This window comes from Dermacentor albipictus, chromosome 1 (genome assembly GCF_038994185.2).
Source record: "Dermacentor albipictus isolate Rhodes 1998 colony chromosome 1, USDA_Dalb.pri_finalv2, whole genome shotgun sequence".
Taxonomy (NCBI): Eukaryota; Metazoa; Arthropoda; class Arachnida; order Ixodida; family Ixodidae; genus Dermacentor; species Dermacentor albipictus.
The window spans coordinates 392,553,569-392,574,559 of record NC_091821.1 but is presented as its reverse complement, the minus strand read 5'-3'; the positions used below and the strand labels follow the sequence as shown (position 1 = coordinate 392,574,559).

The window sequence follows — 20,991 nt, the reverse complement described above, 5'->3', positions numbered from 1 at the left end:
CAACTTTGGTAAACAAGATTCGGGAAGGAAACAGCTCCTATACCCTTCTCTGTCACAAGCATTGAAACTACAATATAGAACACTACAAATGACATGCTCAGGACTCACCTGTAGAATGGAGAAGAGCCGCCAGCGGTAGTAGACATGAGCAGGGCTCTGGTTCTCAAAGAGGAACCTAGAATAGCCAGCTTAGGGCTCATACATGGGCACTTCATTGCAGCACACAACACAGCACAGAAGAAATGCGGCAACTCTATAAACAGGAAAATTTTTCCCAGCAATATAATTCCAGGAACTGAACTAAATGTGTAAGATGATGTCACAAGTAGTAAGTGGCCACCAGAAACTGCAACCAATCGTCTTGCAAGTTTCTTTATACAATATGTAAAACTTAATTGCCCTGCTGCATAGCAACATTAAGTAATGGACCCCATAAATCCAGTTGTCTTCATCTTCAAACACCATTACATTTTTCATAGACAACTGCAAGCAGAAAAATCAGCAATACATGTGTGAAACTAATGTGTGCAATATTTAGTAACCGCCACACAGTACAATTAGCCCCGAAACTGAAGTCACAAAGGTTCAGTATTCCAGAAACTGAAATCAACCGCTAGGAAGGAAAGTACTTAAAACGATCGACTAAAAGCCAGGGGGAGGGGCGCTTACGAGACAACCAACAAATAATGGCAACTGCATGCCATCCTACCTGAACATGGGGTTGTTGAGCTCCCGGTTCATGATCATGGCTTCAAACATTGGCCCCTCTCGTACGACGAACTCGATCATGCGATGGATCAGGCAGAGTAGGCTCCTGTGGGTTGGGAATGGGTCAAGAGAGAAAGAGCCACAGGTAGTACACGCCCAAGGGGCAATGACAATGTGGCCACCGAGAAAAAAAGGAGAAATTAATATGCACGAAGGGCCACAGAAGACGTCAAAACACCTAACCCTCAGTATTATCTACCCTGGTTCTCATGCAGACAATATGCTAGCATGTCGCACAGTAGCTTTACACTACAACGCAAAAGTGATACAATTAAAAGACAGGCAGTGAATGTCCTATGCATGAGACCAATAAAACAAAAGAGAGTGAGAGAAAGAAAAAAGTGGGTTCATGCATGGATCTTCCACAACAGGATACGCCATGAAAGAAAATTGGGGCTAGGAGAAGAGCGGGCATCGAGACAGACTATGCTTTCTGATGTAAGAAAAAACAAGTCCATTGTCTATTTTATACGTTGTATTTGTTCTGCTCCAAACAGGCACTTGCCAAAATACATGTGCTTTTAACCTTCCAACAGTCAAGCAAAAACTGCACAACTGGTGCCTCAGCTTGTCCCAAGCACAAATGAAATGCTGTCACAAACAACTCGGGAACAAGTGCAAATATTTGAGCTGCCTAATCTGCTTTCTGGCTTATAAAGTGCCAACATGATAGCATTGCGTACTGTACTAGTCTTCTGAATTGCAAAACAGCATTTGTTTAATACTTCGTGCCACACTTCAGTGGGACCAAACTGCAGAAACATATGTGAGACTTGCACCAGCATTATTAGAGGCATCCCTATGCTCACAGGACTATTTATTTAGTATTCAGTAATTAGTAATGTTTTCAAAACCTTCACTAGCACAAATATTCTTAATAAGAAAATTGTTCCACATCACATAAAGCAAACAGCAGCTCTCTTCCAGATATAGTCTCTAACTAGCTTCGAACAAGCCTAGCAGCAGTTTCAAGGAGATGGGAGAGTTGTTTTTCCAGCACATTAGACATGGACAACAGAATAAACACACACAATGCCCTGTGTCTATTTTGCTGTTCGTGTCTAATGTGATGGAAAAACATTGATTATGCAGCAACAGCTTGCCCAACGGTCAACTTTGGTGAAACAGGAGAAGAGGAGTACACTGATTTTTAGTTGTAAGCGCAGCAATTGTGTGCGTCGCCTAATACGCATGCTCTGTCCTTTTGTGCTACAGATAAATGTGATCCACTGGAAAATCTATGAGCGAGGAAAAGAGCAAGGATTCTAAGGCGTGGTCGCTTCACATAACAACCCATGTAAATGCTAAGTTTGCCCCGTCACAAAGCCAGGGCCTGTGCGCCGCTGTGTGTCAGCTTGGCTGTTCACCTAAGCACACATATCCCCTTTCAGTCGCCAAATAGTGAATAGTTTCAAATCACTTCATACATATTCAGCATCAATAAAACCAGATGCAAGCACAACAGAGTTACACATCTTCAAATTTTCAGCGAATTTCATTGCATCCACAAATCTGCATCTCCAGTAGTGTTTTGTTTCATGCTTTTCAGAGTTTGTAGCTTGGCTTTCTTTTCCTCCAGCAATTTAGCAACACACTTGGCTACACAAGGTGGCATCAAACAGCACTGGTATGCGATTCTCACATTTGCAAAATGCTGTTTGTTGGTCCCACTGAGGTACGGCACCTTCTATCCATTAATGCTACTCATAGTATGGTAATGAATTCACTAAACTGATTTGGTACATCAAGATGGCTGTAAGAATACACCTGAGATTATGATTTCTTAGAAGGGTGGACAGGAAGATTTCCGTGTTTTAAAAATGACTGCCCAAGTTACGCTTACAAAAAGTACTTAAGCCCCTCTTTTGCTCGCGCCATGTTCCTGCTGACTATAAAGATGATAATCAGCTAACATTACGACTGAGAAATAAAGTAGAAAACTGGCATGCAAAATGGTGGCATAGATTCTTGGTCAACCAAATCCTGTCTGCAAGTAACCTGACACAGGAAAGCAAGCGCTATCAACTATAAAAATCAACACTGCAGCCGTGCAGGCCTGAGAAGGGTAAACACTTAGATAATTGCATCTACAGACATCTATACCGACATGCAGTCATCTTTATTTTCTTTATTCTTTTTTTTATAGCTACCTCAAAACACATGCCTTGGCAATCTGAAGCCTATCATTTGTTAGGAATTCAAAGCTAGCTAGGCTGCTGACAAAGTGGATGAAGGAGCTTTGGCAAGACAGCACACAAAAACTAACTTATAAAATTCAGCATGGAGCAATACGACAATGTAGGCATTAAGAAGAAAAAAGAATTCCAGTACCTTTCTGTAGGGATAACCACTTTCACTACTGCGTTGGCTAATATCTGCAGGAAACAGCATCGCATCGTACATGGGACAGATGAGATACTCATTAATATTAACATTCGGTGACAGCAGTAAGAAAAAAAAAAAGGCAAAGACTATGAGCAGTGCTACGCGAAGAAACGCAAATGAAAGCAATGCGTGCCTGTCCATGTGAAACATGTAAGCTACAAAAGATGAAGCCTGCCAACATTCGACTATATCACATGACACCACGGGCACATTTTACTGCCTAGCTTCCCCCACCCGCAGTACCCTGCCGTAGGGTTATTCCCCTACTGCAACCTGACACATTTACTTCCTAAAACTAACAAAGTGTTTCGTCAGAAAGAGATGAAAAAAAAAAAGAAGGTACCCAGGCATGACACAAGCATAACAACGCCTTCAGCTGTAACATGCGATGGTCATGGCACAATAACAAATAGTAAATGACAAGCCAGTTCCAAGCCCGTAACCAACACATGATAAAGGTTTTCAAGTTAAATATGCTTGCAAGAATTATATTTACAATATTTATACAAAACGAATGCGATATTTATCCAAGGACACTGAAACTAGGATCCTAAAACCCTCAAGCTCGCATTTGTGCCGTGTACGAACTAATAATGACCTTAGTGGCATTTGAGCTCTCACTGACCTTCTCAAACTCTTCTGGCGGCATGGTCTGAGGGTCAATAGGCCGACTGGGTTTTCGTTGGGGCTGGGCATTAAATGGAAGGCCTGAAGGAGGTGGCGGCAGCGTGAGCTCCACCATGGCTGGTGGGATGTATACTGGGTGCGGGGGGATGGGCACTGCCTTGCCCCAGCCCATTTTCATCTCAAAACCCATCACTTCCTGGCCTGCAATAAATAAGCACAGGGGCCACAAGAGTCAAGAAACAAGTCAGATACCTATATTGAAGCCGCCTCTATCTATACCGTACACCACACTTCATTTGTCACATCAATTTTCGGTGCAGGACAGTCCTTCATGTCAGGCTATGAGCACACTGTGATCAACACTCGGCAAGCAAGGGAACCCTCAACTTGACGCCTCCAAGCCGAAGCTTCTGTTATTTGCCCAAGTGCTGTTTAGTTGCAGGTCTCTATCTTTCTCATTCAGTTTGGAGGTCCCAGTGTAAGCATATGACATGCAAGGACCTTAATGCATCAAAACTACAAAGCAGGTTCTCTCAGCTAAATTGGAGAAATTTACATGACCTTCAATAAAGCTTAGATAGAAAATTACTTTTTAATTTGTTAGATCAGAGATTAGATTCTGGGGTCTTGTGTGCCAAAATTTAGGTATGTTTATGAGGCATGCCGTGATGGGGGGCTCTTGACTAATTTCAACCACCTGGCGTTCTTAAAATGTTAACTTAAATCTAAGTACACTGCCGTTTTTGTATTTCCCTCCCATCACAATGTGGCCAGGATCAAAACAGGTTAAATCGAGTACTTTATATTAGTATAGAGGTTCACCAGTAACCCCGACCCATGACATTGCACAAAGCATTGCTTAAAGAGGGCCATACCACTGAGATGCTTGATTGCACGCTCGCCATCCTTGCGATTCATGTAGGCAACGAAACCGCAGTTTCGCTTGCGCTGGCGCTCTTCCTGTGATCGGGGCCACATGATCTTGACACTGGCCAGGGGTCCATAGCGGCCAAAGATCTCACACAGCTCCTGCTCAGTCATCTTTGGGTTTAAATTACCCAGGTACAAGTTGGTGGTGTTGGGGTCTCCAGTGTCGAAGCTTCCCAGACTTGGGTAACGGTAGTCATCCGCTGTTCATAAAGAAGCAAACGCCATGCAAGAGAATGTGCTCAGAGTGTACGGCTACACTATGCCACTGAGCCAATGCAATTTGGCAGTGTTATACAAAAATGTGATTTCTAAATGTAAATAAAGTACAAATGCAAAGCAAAATACTTTAATGTAACATAAAAAAAGCACTATCATTTGTCCATTAAAGCAGAGTAAGAGGCGCAGAATGCACGTAACTCAAAGCTGTGTTCCTTATCAAGCTATGTATAGTATCTAACAATTTGTCCAATACAGTTAAACCTGGATATAACGAAGTTGACAAAAGCTCGCAATTTTTCGTTACATGCAGGTTTTCGTTACATGCAGGTTTCGCGTGAAGGCTCGTACGAATGATGCAGAAACGAAACCAAATAGCTCAATATATCCATGAAGGTGAACTCACCCTTCAAGCATTTATTTTACACCAAAAAACTGCGTAATTTCCACTTGCTTCTTCGGCACAAGTGACGGCTCAACACGCCGCTCCAAAGAAACTAAATCGTGTAGAGCTCCTTCATCGTCGAGCGAGCCGACGAAACGGCGCATAACGTCCATTGCGTTCATCACCTCCTTTGCAGAAGGCACGTCACACGGATCTGCCTCACAGGCACCATCATCACCGCCATCGGGATTTTGCACGCTTTCAGCTACTGCTGCATCAGACATTTCTTCTGTAGCCACGGCGGCGTTGTCGGCAAACAAAAAGTCAGTCAGTTCAACGTCGTCGGGTACACCACCGTTAGTGCATAGCTTGTTCCACGCTTCGGCCACATCGGACGGAGTAGAAAAGTCTTCCTCCTCCTCCTCGTCGGCACCAGCCCGTGCGTTTTTGGCTATTCCGGCCTTTAAAAAGCAATTCGCGATAACTTCTGCCCTGACCTCTTGCCAGGAGGCAGCAAGCATCTCGACTGCTTGATAAATGTCGATCTTCATCTCCCGTTCCAGACGGATGTCGAGAAGTATCTTCTGGATTAGTCGGCGCCGGTAACAGCATTTAAAACTGTTAATGACCCCTTTGTCCAGGGGCTGTATTAGAGACGTGCAGTTGGCCGGGAAATAATGCAGTTCGATGTTCGACAGCTGCAGGCCCTCGACGTGGTGCGCCGAACAATTGTCCAGCAGTAGGCAAACTTGACGGCCTTGCCGCTTGACGTCCTGGTTAAATTCCTTCAACCACTCAGAAAATATTGGCCGAGTCATCCAAGCTTTGGAATTCGCCACATACTTCACGGGCATACGCTTCGTCCCCTTAAAACACCTGGGACGGGCACTTTTGCCGACAACTAGCGGGACTCGCTTGTCTGTGCCGTCGAGGTTGGCACACAGCAGAATCGTTATGCGGAGCTTGCTCTGCTTTCCACCGCGGCAGTCATCGCCTTTCAACGCTAGCGTGCGGCCCGGAAGCATCTGATAAAATAGAGCCGTCTCGTCGGCATTGTAGACATCAGCCGCCTCGAAGCGACTCAGGATTCCAGGCAGCTTGTCAGCCACCCACGAAGCAGCAGCATCGCTGTCTGCGGAGGCAGATTCGCCGCTGATTACTCTTCCGACGACACCATGCCGGCTCTTAAATCCCTGCAGCCACCCGTTGCTTGCCTTGAAATCATCATGGCCCAAGATGCACGCAAAATCCTTTGCCTTCTGTTGCAAGATCGCACCACTTATGGGTACATTTCTGGCTCTCGTGTCCAAAAACCACGTGAACACTGCCTTGTCCACATCAGTGTATGTGGACAGCTTCAGTCTTTTTTTCTTCGAGCTTGTTCCCGACTCCACTGCGTTTCTGATGCTGTGTTCCGCACTCAAAATCGTTGATAGTGTGCTCGCTGGAATGCTGAAACGGGCGGCAACGTCCTTCTTCTTCTCGCCCGCGGAGACAGCATTTAAAATTGCGAGTTTGTCTTCAAAAGACAGAACTTTTCGTTTTCTGGCAGCAGAACTCATCACGACCAACCGATGACGTAGTTAGAAGCGGAGACGCACGACTACACGCCGACAGGCAGGCCTAGCACCTCCAAAACAAGTCGGACAAACCAGTACCAGGGTAGGGTGTCTCACCAGGCCACAGTTGACACACGCACACGTGCAGAACGCAGGACAACACTTAAAATGGCGAATGCAACGCATCCATAGAGAAAGAAAAAAAAAAAGTGACGCATGTCGTTCGTCATCGTCCCTCTCCCTTCCCGCGCCCTGGCAATGAAAGAACCGGCTATCAGCGTTGCTTTTCAAGTGAATTCTTACACATAAGTGCGTCTAAGCCGTTGAAACAAATAAAAATCACTAAATAAGAATGCTTGTCCTCAAATCCATACGAAACAAAATAAATCTGAAAGAGAAATCAGCTGCCGATACCAATGCCACCTGGCGTCACGCTAGACAAGCAAAGCCTGAAAAGACTGCTACGTTAGGCACGGAGCGGCGCTAGTTGCCGCCATCATCATCATCATCATCATCGCCAACTTTGCTTGGTCGCGGCAATCCCTGGCGTTTGCGTAGCTGCTGGCTCCTTACAATATTAATATTCAATAATCTAGAGCATTTCTTCGGCCGAATTTTCCTTAAAAGTGCAAAAAGTAATGACTGATCAGCTTTGGGAGTTCGTTACATCAAGGCTAACCGCCGCAACGCGTTCGTTACATCAAGGTCGAAAATACATGGGCTTCAATGGGGGCAGCGTTGGGGAATTCAAAAACTTCGTTAAATCCAGGAATTCGTTACATATAGGTTCGTTACATCCAGGTTTAACTGTTTGCCCTAAATACTGTGCAATCGCACGCACTAATCTAGAACTTGAGAGAGAGAGAGAGAGAAAAAAACTTTGTTGCACGTAAATAATAAATCGGACCAAAAGCATCCAATAGTACCTTCAAAGCATCATTGTTGCTGTCATTGTTGAGCAGCCCCACAAGTACTGTGTTTGTGAGTTATTTTGCTCCAACAAACTGCTTTGCACCACAACTACTTCCAAGTTATCGCACAATCTCCACTTCTCCAGCAAGCATAACTTTGCATAAAAGTCTAATTGTCAGTTTTAATTTCAAGCCAGGCAGCAAGGAAGGTACTCAAATCATGTACCATGATATTTGCCTTGTGGCCCAGTAAGAATGAAAATCCGAGTGTTGGTCTAAATTTTTTTGGCTCAGTGTGAATGGAAAGGCTTGGAAGAATGGATGATGCATTGTACCTAACAAGAAATCTAATAAAATGAGCAGAACTATTATAAAATGCATGCGAGCTTAATGACGAAGATATTAAATGAAGTCTAGCAGAAGTCAGTGAATGAAGCTGCAGCAGCAGCAGCAGCTAGTGTTGCACCAAATCACTTTTTTACGCAATTTGAACATTCCAAAAACCTACGCATGCATTATTCATTCGCAAAAAGGAATTGTAGTGCATATATCATGTTTTTTCACGGCATTAAGTCACCTGGCATCAAAAACAAACAACACACATGCACTTTCTAGTCCTCTTGATTAATGCTAAGCAGAATGTGTGTTATGAATAAATAAGGCTTCATATGAAACTGCAACATTCAAGCTAGACAAGTGCACGAGCATAAGAAGTTAACCTCGAGAAAGAGAGAGACAGCAAATCTCACCAAGCCTGATTTGCAGGTCACTATCTCCCTTTTTGAGGTTGTCCTTGAGGGCACCCTTCAATTTGTATCGCTCCTCACGTTCCTCTTGGATACTGCAAGTGCAACAGTAAGACATTTTACGCTATATGCAACTCTGTGCTTTAGGCTTACAGTACACACAAGGTTACTAGTTCAGACCCACATTTATTGAGACGTTTCATGCGTAGCAAAATAATTCATGGACTACTACGACACTCATTATTCATTCATGTAAACATATAACGAGAAGAACTAATGGAAGAGCACATTAAACTGTGTGGTAATGGGTTATTTCTGCGAACGTATTAAAACGGTGGAGAGATATAAATTAGGTCAGGCACATTCAACATAATGATCAATTAGGAAACAGCTACACCAGGCTAGATGCAGGACTTTCTACAACAAATAAATTGCAGACAGGGCACCCTAACCAAACCTGAACTACTAACTTCACTTAATCGACTGTTCCTTTTGAATTGTGTTTCTGAACTTGTCAATGATCAACAGATTAATTGTTGGATTTTAATGTCCAAAAGCAACGCTGGGGCTAGTGTCTTAGTGGAACGCTCCTCAGGAATTTTGACCACTTGGGATTATTTTAATGCGCCCCTACACAGCCGAACCTTATTACAATGAAGTCGCACCCAACACCAAAAATATCTTCGTTATATCCAATATTCTTCATAAGCATATGTTTGTTACATGCAGACATCGGCGAGACACATTTTAAATTTCCTTTGGTATATACGATAATTCGCTATACGAGTTTTTGTTATCTTGAAGTTCGACTGTATTTACGAGGGTCAGTCAAATGAAAACTGCAAATTAAAAAAAAAAGTTATTTATTGTGTCCACATGGTACAAAGCTGTATAACCTTTCAACATAATCTCCCCCACGCTCAATGCAAATTTCCCAGCATTTACGAAGTGCCTGTATTCTCCTAGAAAACGATTCATTTGGGTGGGTACTCAACCACTCTTGTACCACATGGAGTACTTCTTCATCAGAATGAAAGTTCTTGCTGCCCAGGGCTTCTTTTAGTGGTCCGAACATACGGACGTCGCTCGGGGCAAGGTCTGGCGAGTATGGTGGATGCGTAAAACATTCAAACTTAAGGTCTGTTATTGATGCAACTGCTGCATGGGCCGTATGAGGCTGTGCATTGTCATGTTGCAACACCTGCAGACAGCAATCCACGGCCTTTCGATTTGCTTGCTTGCAGAAGATGATTCTTTAGGAGGTCAGAGCATGGTTCACTAGTGATAGTGGTCCCTCACGACGTGTAGTGCTCCAAGATGACACCTTTCTCATCCCGAAAAGAGGGTCAAGCATAACCTTCCCTCCTGCTGGCTGTGTTTGGCACTCCTTTGGCTCAGGTTATGAGCAATGGTGCCATTCCTTACTCGCTCTCCCCGTTTCTGGTTGGTGGTAGTGAACCCAGGTTCCGTCCCCAGTGACGATTTTTGCAAGGAAGGCATCCCCGTCTTGTTCAACGCATCAATGTTTCAATTCAGAAGTCAGCTGCTGGGCAGCCACCTTGCTGCTGCAATGTCACATGGCGTCACTCAGCGGTTTTCCATCATGAAAGCATCAATGGCTGCAATGTTTTCTTAAGTCGAAACACGTTGTGCCTGGTCAGGATGATGAGCATTGGCCATGGATGTTGCACCGTTTGCCAATTTGCAACTCCATTCGTAGACTTGCTGCTGTCACACACATGCATCACCATACTGGGCCTTCATTCCGCAATGAATTTCGATAGGCTTCACACTTCCGTTATGCAGAAAGCAAATAACAGATCTTTGTTCCTCCCTGGTGCAAGTTGCTAGTGGGGTGGCCATTTTTACACTGTTCCTGTGCCAGCGCTTCTGCACCTGGAAATGCTGCCACCTAGTGAACATCCGGTGCACTGTTAGGTTACATATTGGCAGTTTTCATTTGACTGATGCCTGTAGGCATAGAAGCGTTTTTGCGTTCGGTACCCACTGAACTGAGTCACAACGGCTGGGAATCGAACCTGCAACTTCCTGCTTAGCAGCAGAATGCAACAGCCACTCAGCCATCACGGCGAACATTTTTGGACTTCAAAAATAAAGCAGTACTTAAACTTTGTTCTTTTTCTGTACATACACAGGGCCTCGAACAGACTCTTTCACTCTCCCAATAAACATGCTACCAAATTTCCATTAAGGCGCAAGTTTTTTTTAAAACCTTTTTTCCCCATTTTCCTAGTTTCCTGTAATATTCACTTGTGCTATTTTTTCATAACATTTATTGCAGTTGTTGAAATTTACTCCATGTAAGGTATACATAACTGTGTAAAGGGCTTTTTACTTAAATCAATGTAGGCGATTCGGCTAATATCTAACAAGTGTTGGCATTGAATCATCCTTCTTGCAGGAGAAGGGAGAGAGAAAAAAAAAAGAAGAGAAAAGAAAAGAACAACGAAATATTCCACCCTGTACGAGATTCATTCAATGCTGTAGACTGATTGGTAAACTGCTGATCTGATGAACAAGATATGAATCGGAACCGAAACACAGCACTGTGGACTCAAGCCACACCAGTTGTTCCTCTCGGCCGCCTTATAGCAGAGTCTGTCTACACAACAACAAAGCACACAGAAACAACATAAAACCAGCACTATCATGCAGTCAAATCTTACTTACATCTTGAGTTCTTCTTTGAAGAGCTCCAAGTTACTTTTTTTCTTCTCCTTTTCTTTCTTTTTTGCCTAAAGTAAAAGTACAGCCATTATTGTGACAGCAAGCAAGATCAGAAAGAGAGCGCGAATGAAATAAGACCAGAATATTTTATATAGCCCACACACAAACAAAGTGTCTCGTGTTTGTACCCAAGAGCATCTTTTGTAAGCACGTGAAATTTGATGCGAATATCTGCAGCCGTTTCTAAAATATTACGTTAAAACTAACATGTACTATATACCCTACCATACCTTCTTAAAACTCTATGGTCAGAGTTTTGTAATCGCATTAATAAAAATGAGTGGTTTCTCTCCAGTTGGTATGAGAAATTACGTTTGCAGGCTTAAATTCTTTTATCAATTAGACAATGGCCATTATAACATTGACACGTCAGGTAACTTTTTGTACTGGTTAATCTACAGGGAGTCAACACATTAAGACAATTATGCCCTTACCGCAAAGAATCAATAGCTTCAAGTACTCATTCTTTCCACAAGCTATCCCCGATTGGAATAACCTTACTAACGATATTGTGAGCCATAATGCATTATCTATTGAGGCGCATCTAATTTGAAGTGTGTATTAATCATCCTGCAAATTGCCTTGCTGTTCTTTTTTTGTATGCCCTTTATTGCTTCCATATCTGGTACCACCATGCTATGGTTTCAATACCAAGATCGCAGTATACAGTCGCCGACCAATTTTTCGGACTCCAAAAATTCGGACATGCTCAATTATTCGGTCTGCTTTGCGGCACCGCCACTCACCCCATAGACCATAATGTAAACAACTGCCAAAAGTTCGGACACCTTGCAACCTATCGTCTGATTTTTCGGACACTCCTTGAGCCAATTCGATCGAGAGCACCATGCACCAACTTTGACCGCTGCATGGTTCGACTTGCTGAACATCATTTTTGTATTGAACGGAGCCTCCTTGCTGCCCCACGAAGTGGCGCTACTGCAAATCCCCGCTCATCACCATCGTTTCTGCCCGGTTCGATAGAGTGGCTCTACAGCAGTTCCAGTTTCAGCTTAGTTAGCCATGTCAAGACAATCCAGCAGCTGATTTGTTTCTTCGCGCACGACGCTGCGAGTAAGCCACGTTTTTCGTTTGTGCAACTGGTGTCGGCGTGACGGCATGGTGATGTTTGCTTTGTGTGCAGTGTCGAGGTTGCGGTGATCCAACGTGGCATATGGAAACATCGCGTCAAGTGTCTAATGGCGCAGACAGCGCTGGGGAATGCCGGCAAGCGGGTGCCGGAAGGCCTGGGATTTAACGCCTACCGATGTGCTCCCTACTGACGCCGAATATGTTCTGCCGAGACCTGTGCAGTGGTTGCATTGCGATTCCGGACACCGTCTCATTTGAGTTTTACAGCTGCTGACACTGCTGTACTGACATGCGCAGAACTCGACGACGGTGAGATCATTCGTCAGGTTTCTGCTGCACTGCCGGACGATGAGTCGGAAGATGACGTTCCATGTGCTACGCTTCCGTCGCATGCAGAGCGTGTACAAGCAGTGACTGTGCTTTCAGCCACCTATAGTGACCGTACGACCCTCTTCAAGATTCAGGCTTATCTGATTGTGTTTAAAAGAAACAGCGTGCAACGGCGCATTCATGATTTCTTCAAGCCTACTGCCGAGCCAGAATAAGTGCGTGGAAATCAAGGATTTCTTTTTCTTAATCTGCTTTTTCAGACACCTGTTTATTCGGACATTTCCACAGTGCCCGTGAGGTCCGAATAAACAGTTAGCGACTGTATATATAAATGAAATAAAAATAGGTGGTGGGCACTGCTGCACATGAACTGGTTGTGACCTATCTCGACATGCTGCGTCCATGACGCACTGGATTTCTGGTCTACTGTACATAAGTGTTTCAGCCATGTATAATCAAACATTTAAATTTCACTTGGGCATTACGAGAATGCCAACTTACTGCTGTTCCCTGTTCTCTTGAGCAACTTGGGAGTATTTTTCACTATGAGCTTAGGTAATTATTAACAAGGATTAAGTAACCAATAATGCAAACTCTTCAAAGGAGAAATTGTAAAGCCTGTTGAGAAATATCCAAATAATTTCTTCCTTTGATGATAGCTGCCGTGGTTATAATTTTTCCGAGCTGCATAGAATGTGTGCAAGATTTAAAAAGGTACCGCATGACTGAGCACTTGTGCGCAGTGAAATTACTGCCCTCAAACATGAAAACTTAAAGCTCAAGAGTTACTCACGAGGACAGTAAACAATACTAAGTTGATGGTATTGTAACGCACATGTGGGTTTCTCAAAGCTTGGCATGAGTTGGCTGAAACAACCCCTGTATAACCCTTTAGCCCTAACTTCTCATATTTCTTAAAAAAACAAAAACAAAAAAAACTAGCAGCCTTGATTACAAACACACATTTCATACGTCTCACCACAGGCAATGAACTACCCCCGACAATGCAATCTGTTCAAAGAACACAAGAAGTGTGAAAAACAAACGATGTGACAGTTGTACTGCCTGCCTAGAAACGAATCATGCAGGCCACACGGACTACAGTTGATGCTATACCCAAAGTCTTGTCCGTGGTGAGGAAGTAGGCCCACACTACCACATTCCATGGGGGTGTGAGAGTAAACCCAGAAGGCTAGTAATTACCTAGGTAAACTGTTAACCCCCAGTATGGGGCAATGGGAGGGAAAGCTCGCCAGCTCGGACCTAGAGATGCAGATGGCGTTTCTGAACCAAGTCCGGCAGGCAGCCGAGGCCAGTGGAGCCAAGGACCTGGGGCCCCACGTATAGGATCTCTAAGACCATCTTACTTCCACAAAAGAAAGCTTTCATCATCATTATACAGGCCAAGCAGTGCAATGTGACCGGTGCACATATTTAGGAATGTTTGTTTGTCTGACATTACGAAAATTCGTTGATGTAGCACGAAACAAAAATTTACCTTTTCTCTTGCAGCTGCACTTTGAGAAGAGGACGAGTGAAAGTCATGCTGCTGTTGCTGTTGTGGTTGCTGTTGACGAGACTGAGACTCCTCCAACCTCCTCGTGGCTTCTGTGAGCTTAGGGGGCTTATAAAGCTTACCCGTCTGGGCAGTCGCTTTCTCTTCTAAAAATATAAGCAGAGAGTTGAAGAAAAAACAAATCTAATGAAACCACAAATTTTCATGCCCATAAGATTTTTTATATTTGAGTAAAGGGAAAGTTTTAGATGACTAAACAAACTTCACTATTTGAAACAACCTTTCTGTAAGTGCATGACACAACGCACAAAAGCCAGTTTGCTGTGGGCACATTCAGAGTTTCACGCAATGTGTCTGTACTATCATTGTCATGTGGGCCTTCCAATTTGCCATACGTTCAAGGCTTTTACTTTATATGCCACATAAAGAGATAAAACTCCTGCAATAGCCTCATTTAATTTCCATATGCCATTTAAAACAGTTCATGCAGCACAGTACTCTACTGTTGGTTTCTGTGCTCGGTTAGAGGAAATGCACTAGTTAACTCTATCTCCAACACCTATGAACATCATGTGCATTGTTTACATTCATTTTTATGTACGTGCACGCACGCACACAGTGTATACCGGGTGTTCCAGATAACTTGGGCCAATATATTTAAAAATGCGAGAGCTCTAGAGAAATCGTATTGACTGCATAGTAGCAGCAGTCATGCGTACTGGGACACCGGGTATATTGCAGCCCTCAATAGAATATATATGCAAGACGTGCACTTCTCCAAATATTTAATTTGACTTAACCAATATGGCAGAGCTTAGGTAGAATCGCAATTGAAAGCCAACTGCAATGAAATTCTGGATCCCATAAAAAGCCTGGCTTAAGATAATTTGGATACAAAAAAACCTCCATGCAAAATCTGACGATTCAAATGCAAGCAGAAATGTCAAGAAAAGCTAGAAAGATTGCCATTTTTATACCGAAACTGCCGGGAGGGGGGGGGGGGGAGGAAGAAAGGAAAAAAAGAGAAGAGAAAAGCAGCCATTACTCTTGATGCATGACTTGGAGCACACGGCTCCTAGCCAAGACTTCCAAGACAAGTCAGTACCCGCAGCACCCTAAATATCTTGCGAGACTGCATAGTGGGACTTGTGTCGTAGAGAAAACCACCAAATGCATGCTTTGTCTGCTTAGGTGAAAGGCTGCTAGCAAGAAAACTGTGCAATTACCAGCACAGTGGCCTTGCCAAGATTGCTGTAGTGGTATATGCAACTCATAAAAAATTTTGCAAAAGCTAAATTTTATTGCAGTTGGTCTTTGTCATGGCAAAATGCGGGCTGGTGACATCCATTGTGCCACCTTCTCAACTTAGCTTTGTCCATGTTTTCAAATTCCGCCTCAGCTTTAACAGTTATTTGCAACTTTCACGGCCTATAGGGGGTGCCACTTTAAATCCAACATGGCTGTGTGAGAGATTACGAACTAGAGCAGTTGGTGCAGTGCTGCGGTCATCTTGCTCAGTGACATGTTTCGCATCGTGATGTTCTAATGTCTCTTCAGTTTACACGCCCGCAGTCGTTAGCCTGCGTATTGGCTCGCATTTGGCGAGCAGAACGCAGGATTCGAAGCCTGCTTGAAGGTGAGGAAGTCTTAAACGCTGGTCATCTTGTGTGCTGCAGCATAAAAGCGTGCATGTTGACGTCCGTGGCTGTTGAAGGCTGCTGGTATATAAAAACAATGCTGCCATTCCTGTGTTTCTTTTTTCGAGATCCGACTCAGGAGAACTGATTGCCCATTGTTGTCAACGGAACGAAAGATTACTGCATGTCTCAGACTCATTTGGTTTTTCTGACAGGTGCACAAGCATAGAGTTTTCTTGCGTGCACTCCCATAAACAGTTCAATCTACACCCCAGTGACGACTTCCTCCAAGTAACAAACTGATCTCGAAGGCCATGCTTTTGCTGGCTGCATGTGCCAGGCTTTTTTTAGCCAAGTCAAGCTAAGAAGAATAAGATTAAGAATAAGGTAGAATAAGACAGCAGTGCTATTATTGCAGTGCTGGCACCCATTCATGACACAATTCGTTGATGGAATTGTGTATCTCACAGAGACCACAGAACTCGGGGAACTAACTTGCAATCTCGCTTGCGTACTACAGCCCTAATGTGCCCCACGACGCATTGAACAGCTCTGCCCGCTCTGCCGCTCCTCATTACCATGATGGCAACTTAACTCGCTTGTAGCATGGACTTTCTTTTACTTTGTAATACACATAGAATAAAATGCACGTGCCTAATAATATACGAACCACAATTTTAAGCAATAATTATGCTGTGCTTAATAACAGCTGACTTATGTAGAGCAACCTCATATACTACATCCAAAGTGTCAACCCTTCACCACCAGGACATGCCAAAGCTTACTACCGGAAATTAACACACGAAAACTTACCCCCGGAGCCTGCATTGATGACACTACCACGAACAAACAGCTTTCCATGTTTAGCAGGTTCTTCAAAAGATGCGAGGAACTCTTCGTATGCCTCTGCAGCAGCCTTGTCTTCTTCCTTCATGGAACAAGAGCAACAGCCATTATTATGGTTGCCCACTTTGCAACAAAATACTTGAAGCAGCTGCCTCCACCTCAGCTTCATATGTAAATGTTATGCAATTATTAGAGTAAACAGCTCTTCTTGCTGCGTTTATGTCACAGCAACAAATCTTAGTCTGCAATGCTTTCTGCACATTATGGCACAGAATACCTTGTCACACTTGGTGTACTTTTATTAAGTCTGAAGTTTCTAACGGAAAAACAAACAATTATACCTAGATACATACCAAGCAATCTTAAAATGAGTAAAAAAGCGCTGTTTTGCATCCAAGAAATGGAGTCACATTGCGTTTTCAGATCAATATAACACCTACGTCTTTTTTGAATTTGTCTTTCACCTTATGGAATAGAAGGCACCGGATTCTCGCCCAGTACAGGCGGTCTCGTCGCGCTGCGCACCATAAAGCACGGTTGCGCAATATACAGCGTTCCATTGAAGAATATACAACTATGCTTGCGTCAGACCGCTGGATGGGAATTTGCGAATCTATCAATGGACGTACTAAGTTTCTAACAAACAAACAAAAAACAAACAAACAAAACAATCATACATACATACACACACACATACACACACTCTCACACACACAAAGCAAACATAAAAGAGTAGGCGCTGTTTTGAGTCCAAGAAGTCAGGAATCACACTGAGTTTTCAGAGCAACACACATACCTCTTTTCTGAATTTGTCTTTCACCGCCAACTTCTTTGCCAGGGGGTTTATGTTGAAGGCCTTGACCTTCGGTCCTCCCTGGACGCGGGATTGAGACAATGACAAATGAGCAAGACATATTTGACCGCGCGTATTAAACCACCCTCCGATATTCAGATGTGTGTTGTAGACCGGATCGCGGGAATCAACAGAACTGTTCAGACCCAATACTTGGTGAACCGCAAATAAAAAAGCTACTTCTAGAGGTACAGTTGAATCTAGGCGTACAGTCGTTTTCGACGTCTCGTCGTCCACTGTGACACAAAAACAGTACAAACACTAGCAGCACTGGCGCAGCAAGAAGCGTCGACAAGTGCTCACTAGTCGCCTCCCGGGCGATCGTTACCCTAGGCCTAAAAGCCAGAAAGCGCCGATGACAACTCTGCACGTAATAACTACCCCAAATAGAAGGAAGGGTTGCAGTGCAATTATACTCGAAATAACAAGCGAACATGCTTACCGGTCCGCTCATTATGGATCACTCTATATACATTACACCGCGAAATCAAAACGGAGCAGAACACGACCTCACGAAAACAACCATTCAGGTTTTGTGGGTTTCCTAAAGTCCACTTCACGACCACGGGTCTGAAAATGTTGAATACGTAAAATCAACTTAAGTAAATTCTTAGTTGTGGACAACATAAAGTTATATGCAACAAAGTGTGTTACAATTTAAAGTATGGCTTAAGTATTAAACAAATAAAATTTTTATTCGGGCTTTTTTGTTTTTGTTTCTTTAAGCTGCAGGCAAGATGGCAGCTTCCAGGCCGCTGATTGCTGGTAATGATTGTTTACAACGTAGCGTGTAACTACAGTGCTTTTAATGTCTTGGCAAGCACCAACTGATACATCTGTGAACTAATGTACCCATACACACACCCCTCACGCCTCCTTAAAGGAAAACATTCACAATACATCGTTGACTACAGTAACTGCCTTGCACGTTTCGCACCTGTGAGCAAATATTCCGAACACGAGCTCATCGCGCGATTTCGAAAATGTGCGCTCGCAGCTCGCTTTTCAGGAGCTGTATGGCTACATACCATGTCTGTCTTTCTTTTAAATTTTGCAGTCTAGGATATGCTTTGGTTTTGCAATCTTGTTACTGCATTCAGTTTTTGAGAGACTCTCCAAAAGTGACAGATGGGAGTTTATCCTATCGATGTGTCTGACATGTGAGGTTGTGAAGCGGCGCCAGTCAAAGTCGGCGCTCCTACTTCGGTATCTTTTACTGACATCTTTCCTGTTCTGGGCTGAATTTTTTTTTCAGTTCGAGGATCAAGAGGAGTGGCGTTTTATGAAGGACAGCAAGATTATTCCGAGCTCAGTGGATTTCAGAGGTGGGCAGTATCCTTGCACTGGCATGTGCTGCAGTACCTCGGGAAGCAGGCGTTACAGTTCCGACCATGACAACTGCAGAACACATATTAATTACAAAACAAATATATGTATGTCTAATACATGTCACCGCGGCATGCTAGTTTAAGCTAATTTAACAGCAATTTAAACATTGGATGTGTGGTGATTATTAATGCACATAAAGCTAGGAGGTTCAAATTGTACACCTGTATTTCTTCTCATTTGTTGCACTGTTGGGTACCTACACTAATAACGTCTTTCTAACACATGTACCATGAACAGTGTGGCGAACTGCAAAAATGACATGAAAAGAATATAGGCATATATATTTGGGGGTTGGGGCAAGGGGCCTAGAGTTTTAAAGTCCAACCTAGAGTCCCTACCAAGATCACACGGGTCTACAGAAAGCAGTAGAGTGGCAATTTGGGCTAGTTGGTAGAAGTTCATCTTTAAAAAAAAATCATTAAAAAAAACTGCATGCATCTTGTCCACTTCTACTTTTATTATCCGTGTGCTTGTAGCACAGTAATCCCCTTACAACAGAAAGCGGCTTGAAACACTGATAATGGGGATCCGGCCTCTCCACCAGCTGCTTGAGGAGTCTCGGCCACATTGGTTCTTCAGCACACTCATCACTGGTATTTATATAGCATACGGAGTCTACTTGGTAACGGTTCTTAAATTTCCCCACCTCTTCAAGTCTGCAGAAGTCTTTCAAGTCTTGATCTCGGCGTTGATTCGGGCTACTTGGTCTGTCAATGGTGCAATTGAACCTCAATAGTGCAATTGAGGTTCCCAGAACTTTAAAGACTGCTTTCACTTATTTGGTCATAAAAGGTGTTCTCGCAGTGAAACTGAGGCAACACGAAGCATTCGCTTCTCGCTTGTGCTTGTGGTCATCGAGTGAGATGTGTTCATATTTGCCTGTACGTGTGTGACACCATGCTTGTCACAGGTGTACCGGTTTAGGGGGAGGTGTGCCCCTCCCCCCACAGTCAGAATCGAAAAGAAAAAGTAGGCCGTTTATCCGCGCCCCCCTACACACACACACACACTTGTGAAAGTGGGCACCGTTAACATCATCATTATCATCATCAGCCTGGTTTATGTCCACTGCAGGACAAAAGCCTTTCCTGCGATCTCCAATTACCCCTGTCCTGCGCCAACCGATTCCAACTAGCGCCCGCGAATTTCCTAATTTTATCGCTGTACCTAGTCTTCTGTCGTCCTTGATGGCATTTCCATTCTCTTGGTACCCATTCTGTAACCCTAATGGTCCAACGTTATGTAACTGGTGCATTACATGACCTGCCCAGCTCCATTTTTTTCTCTTGATGTCAATTAGAATATCGTCTATACCCGTTTGCTCTATGATCCAAACCGCTCTCCTTCTATCTCTTAACGTTATGCCTAGCAATCTTCGTTCCGTCACTCTTTGCACGGTACTTAGCTTCTTCTCAAGCTTCTTTGTCGGTCTCCAAGTCTCTGCCCCATATGTCAGCACTGGTAGAATGAACTGATTGTATGCTTTCCTTTTCAGTGGTAATGGTAAGCTTCCAGTCAGGAGCTGGCAATGTCTGCCATATGTGATCCAACCCATTTTTATTCTGTGAATTTCCTTCTCTTGATCAGAGTTCCCTGTGACTAATTGACCTAGGTAAACATACTCCTTCACATACTCTAGAGGCCAACTGGTGATCCTGAACTCTTGTTTCTTTGCCTGGCTATTAATCATTATCTTTGCCTTCTGCATATTAATCTTCAACCCCACTCTAACACTCTCTCTGTTAACGTCCTTAATAATTTGTCGTAACCCGTCTGCATTGTTGCTGAATAGAACAATGTCATCGGCAAAATGAACTGCATGCATCCTGTCCACTTCTACTTTAATGATCCATGTGTGTGTAGCACAGTAATCCCCTTACTACAGAAAGCGGCTTGAAACACTGATAATGGGAGTTGTCAAGATATTCGCCGCCGATGTTTACTCCTGAGCCTTCCCAGTTTAATAGCTTGAATACTTCTTCCAAGCATGCAGTGAATAGCATTGGAGAGATTGTGTCTCATTGTCTGACCCCTTTCTTTATAGGTATCTTCC

The 20,991-nt window shown here is 43.7% G+C and overlaps 2 protein-coding genes across 3 annotated transcripts in view; one reads left to right on the top strand and one right to left on the bottom strand.

The window, feature by feature from the left end:
- Positions 1–18,128, bottom strand: part of LOC135914493 (U2 snRNP-associated SURP motif-containing protein) — a 51,059-nt gene extending 32,931 nt beyond the window's left edge. The window contains exons 1-11 of the mRNA XM_065447376.1: positions 17,992–18,128; positions 17,493–17,570; positions 16,664–16,778; positions 14,196–14,359; positions 11,219–11,283; positions 8,531–8,622; positions 4,656–4,910; positions 3,779–3,981; positions 3,100–3,143; positions 710–814; positions 109–175 (exon numbers count right to left, since the gene is read on the bottom strand). Coding sequence (XP_065303448.1) covers positions 109–175; positions 710–814; positions 3,100–3,143; positions 3,779–3,981; positions 4,656–4,910; positions 8,531–8,622; positions 11,219–11,283; positions 14,196–14,359; positions 16,664–16,778; positions 17,493–17,570; positions 17,992–18,003 — 1,200 coding nt within the window. The 5' untranslated portion in view covers positions 18,004–18,128. The remainder of the gene's footprint in view (positions 1–108; positions 176–709; positions 815–3,099; positions 3,144–3,778; positions 3,982–4,655; positions 4,911–8,530; positions 8,623–11,218; positions 11,284–14,195; positions 14,360–16,663; positions 16,779–17,492; positions 17,571–17,991) is intronic.
- Positions 18,129–18,236: 108 nt separating this feature from the next.
- eIF2A (eukaryotic translation initiation factor 2A) overlaps positions 18,237–20,991 on the top strand; it is a 38,103-nt gene continuing 35,348 nt past the window's right edge. For both annotated transcript variants that reach the window (XM_065447361.1, XM_065447366.1), the window contains exons 1-2: positions 18,237–18,314; positions 18,805–18,874. In XM_065447361.1, coding sequence (XP_065303433.1) covers positions 18,287–18,314; positions 18,805–18,874 — 98 coding nt within the window. In that variant the 5' untranslated portion in view covers positions 18,237–18,286. The remainder of the gene's footprint in view (positions 18,315–18,804; positions 18,875–20,991) is intronic.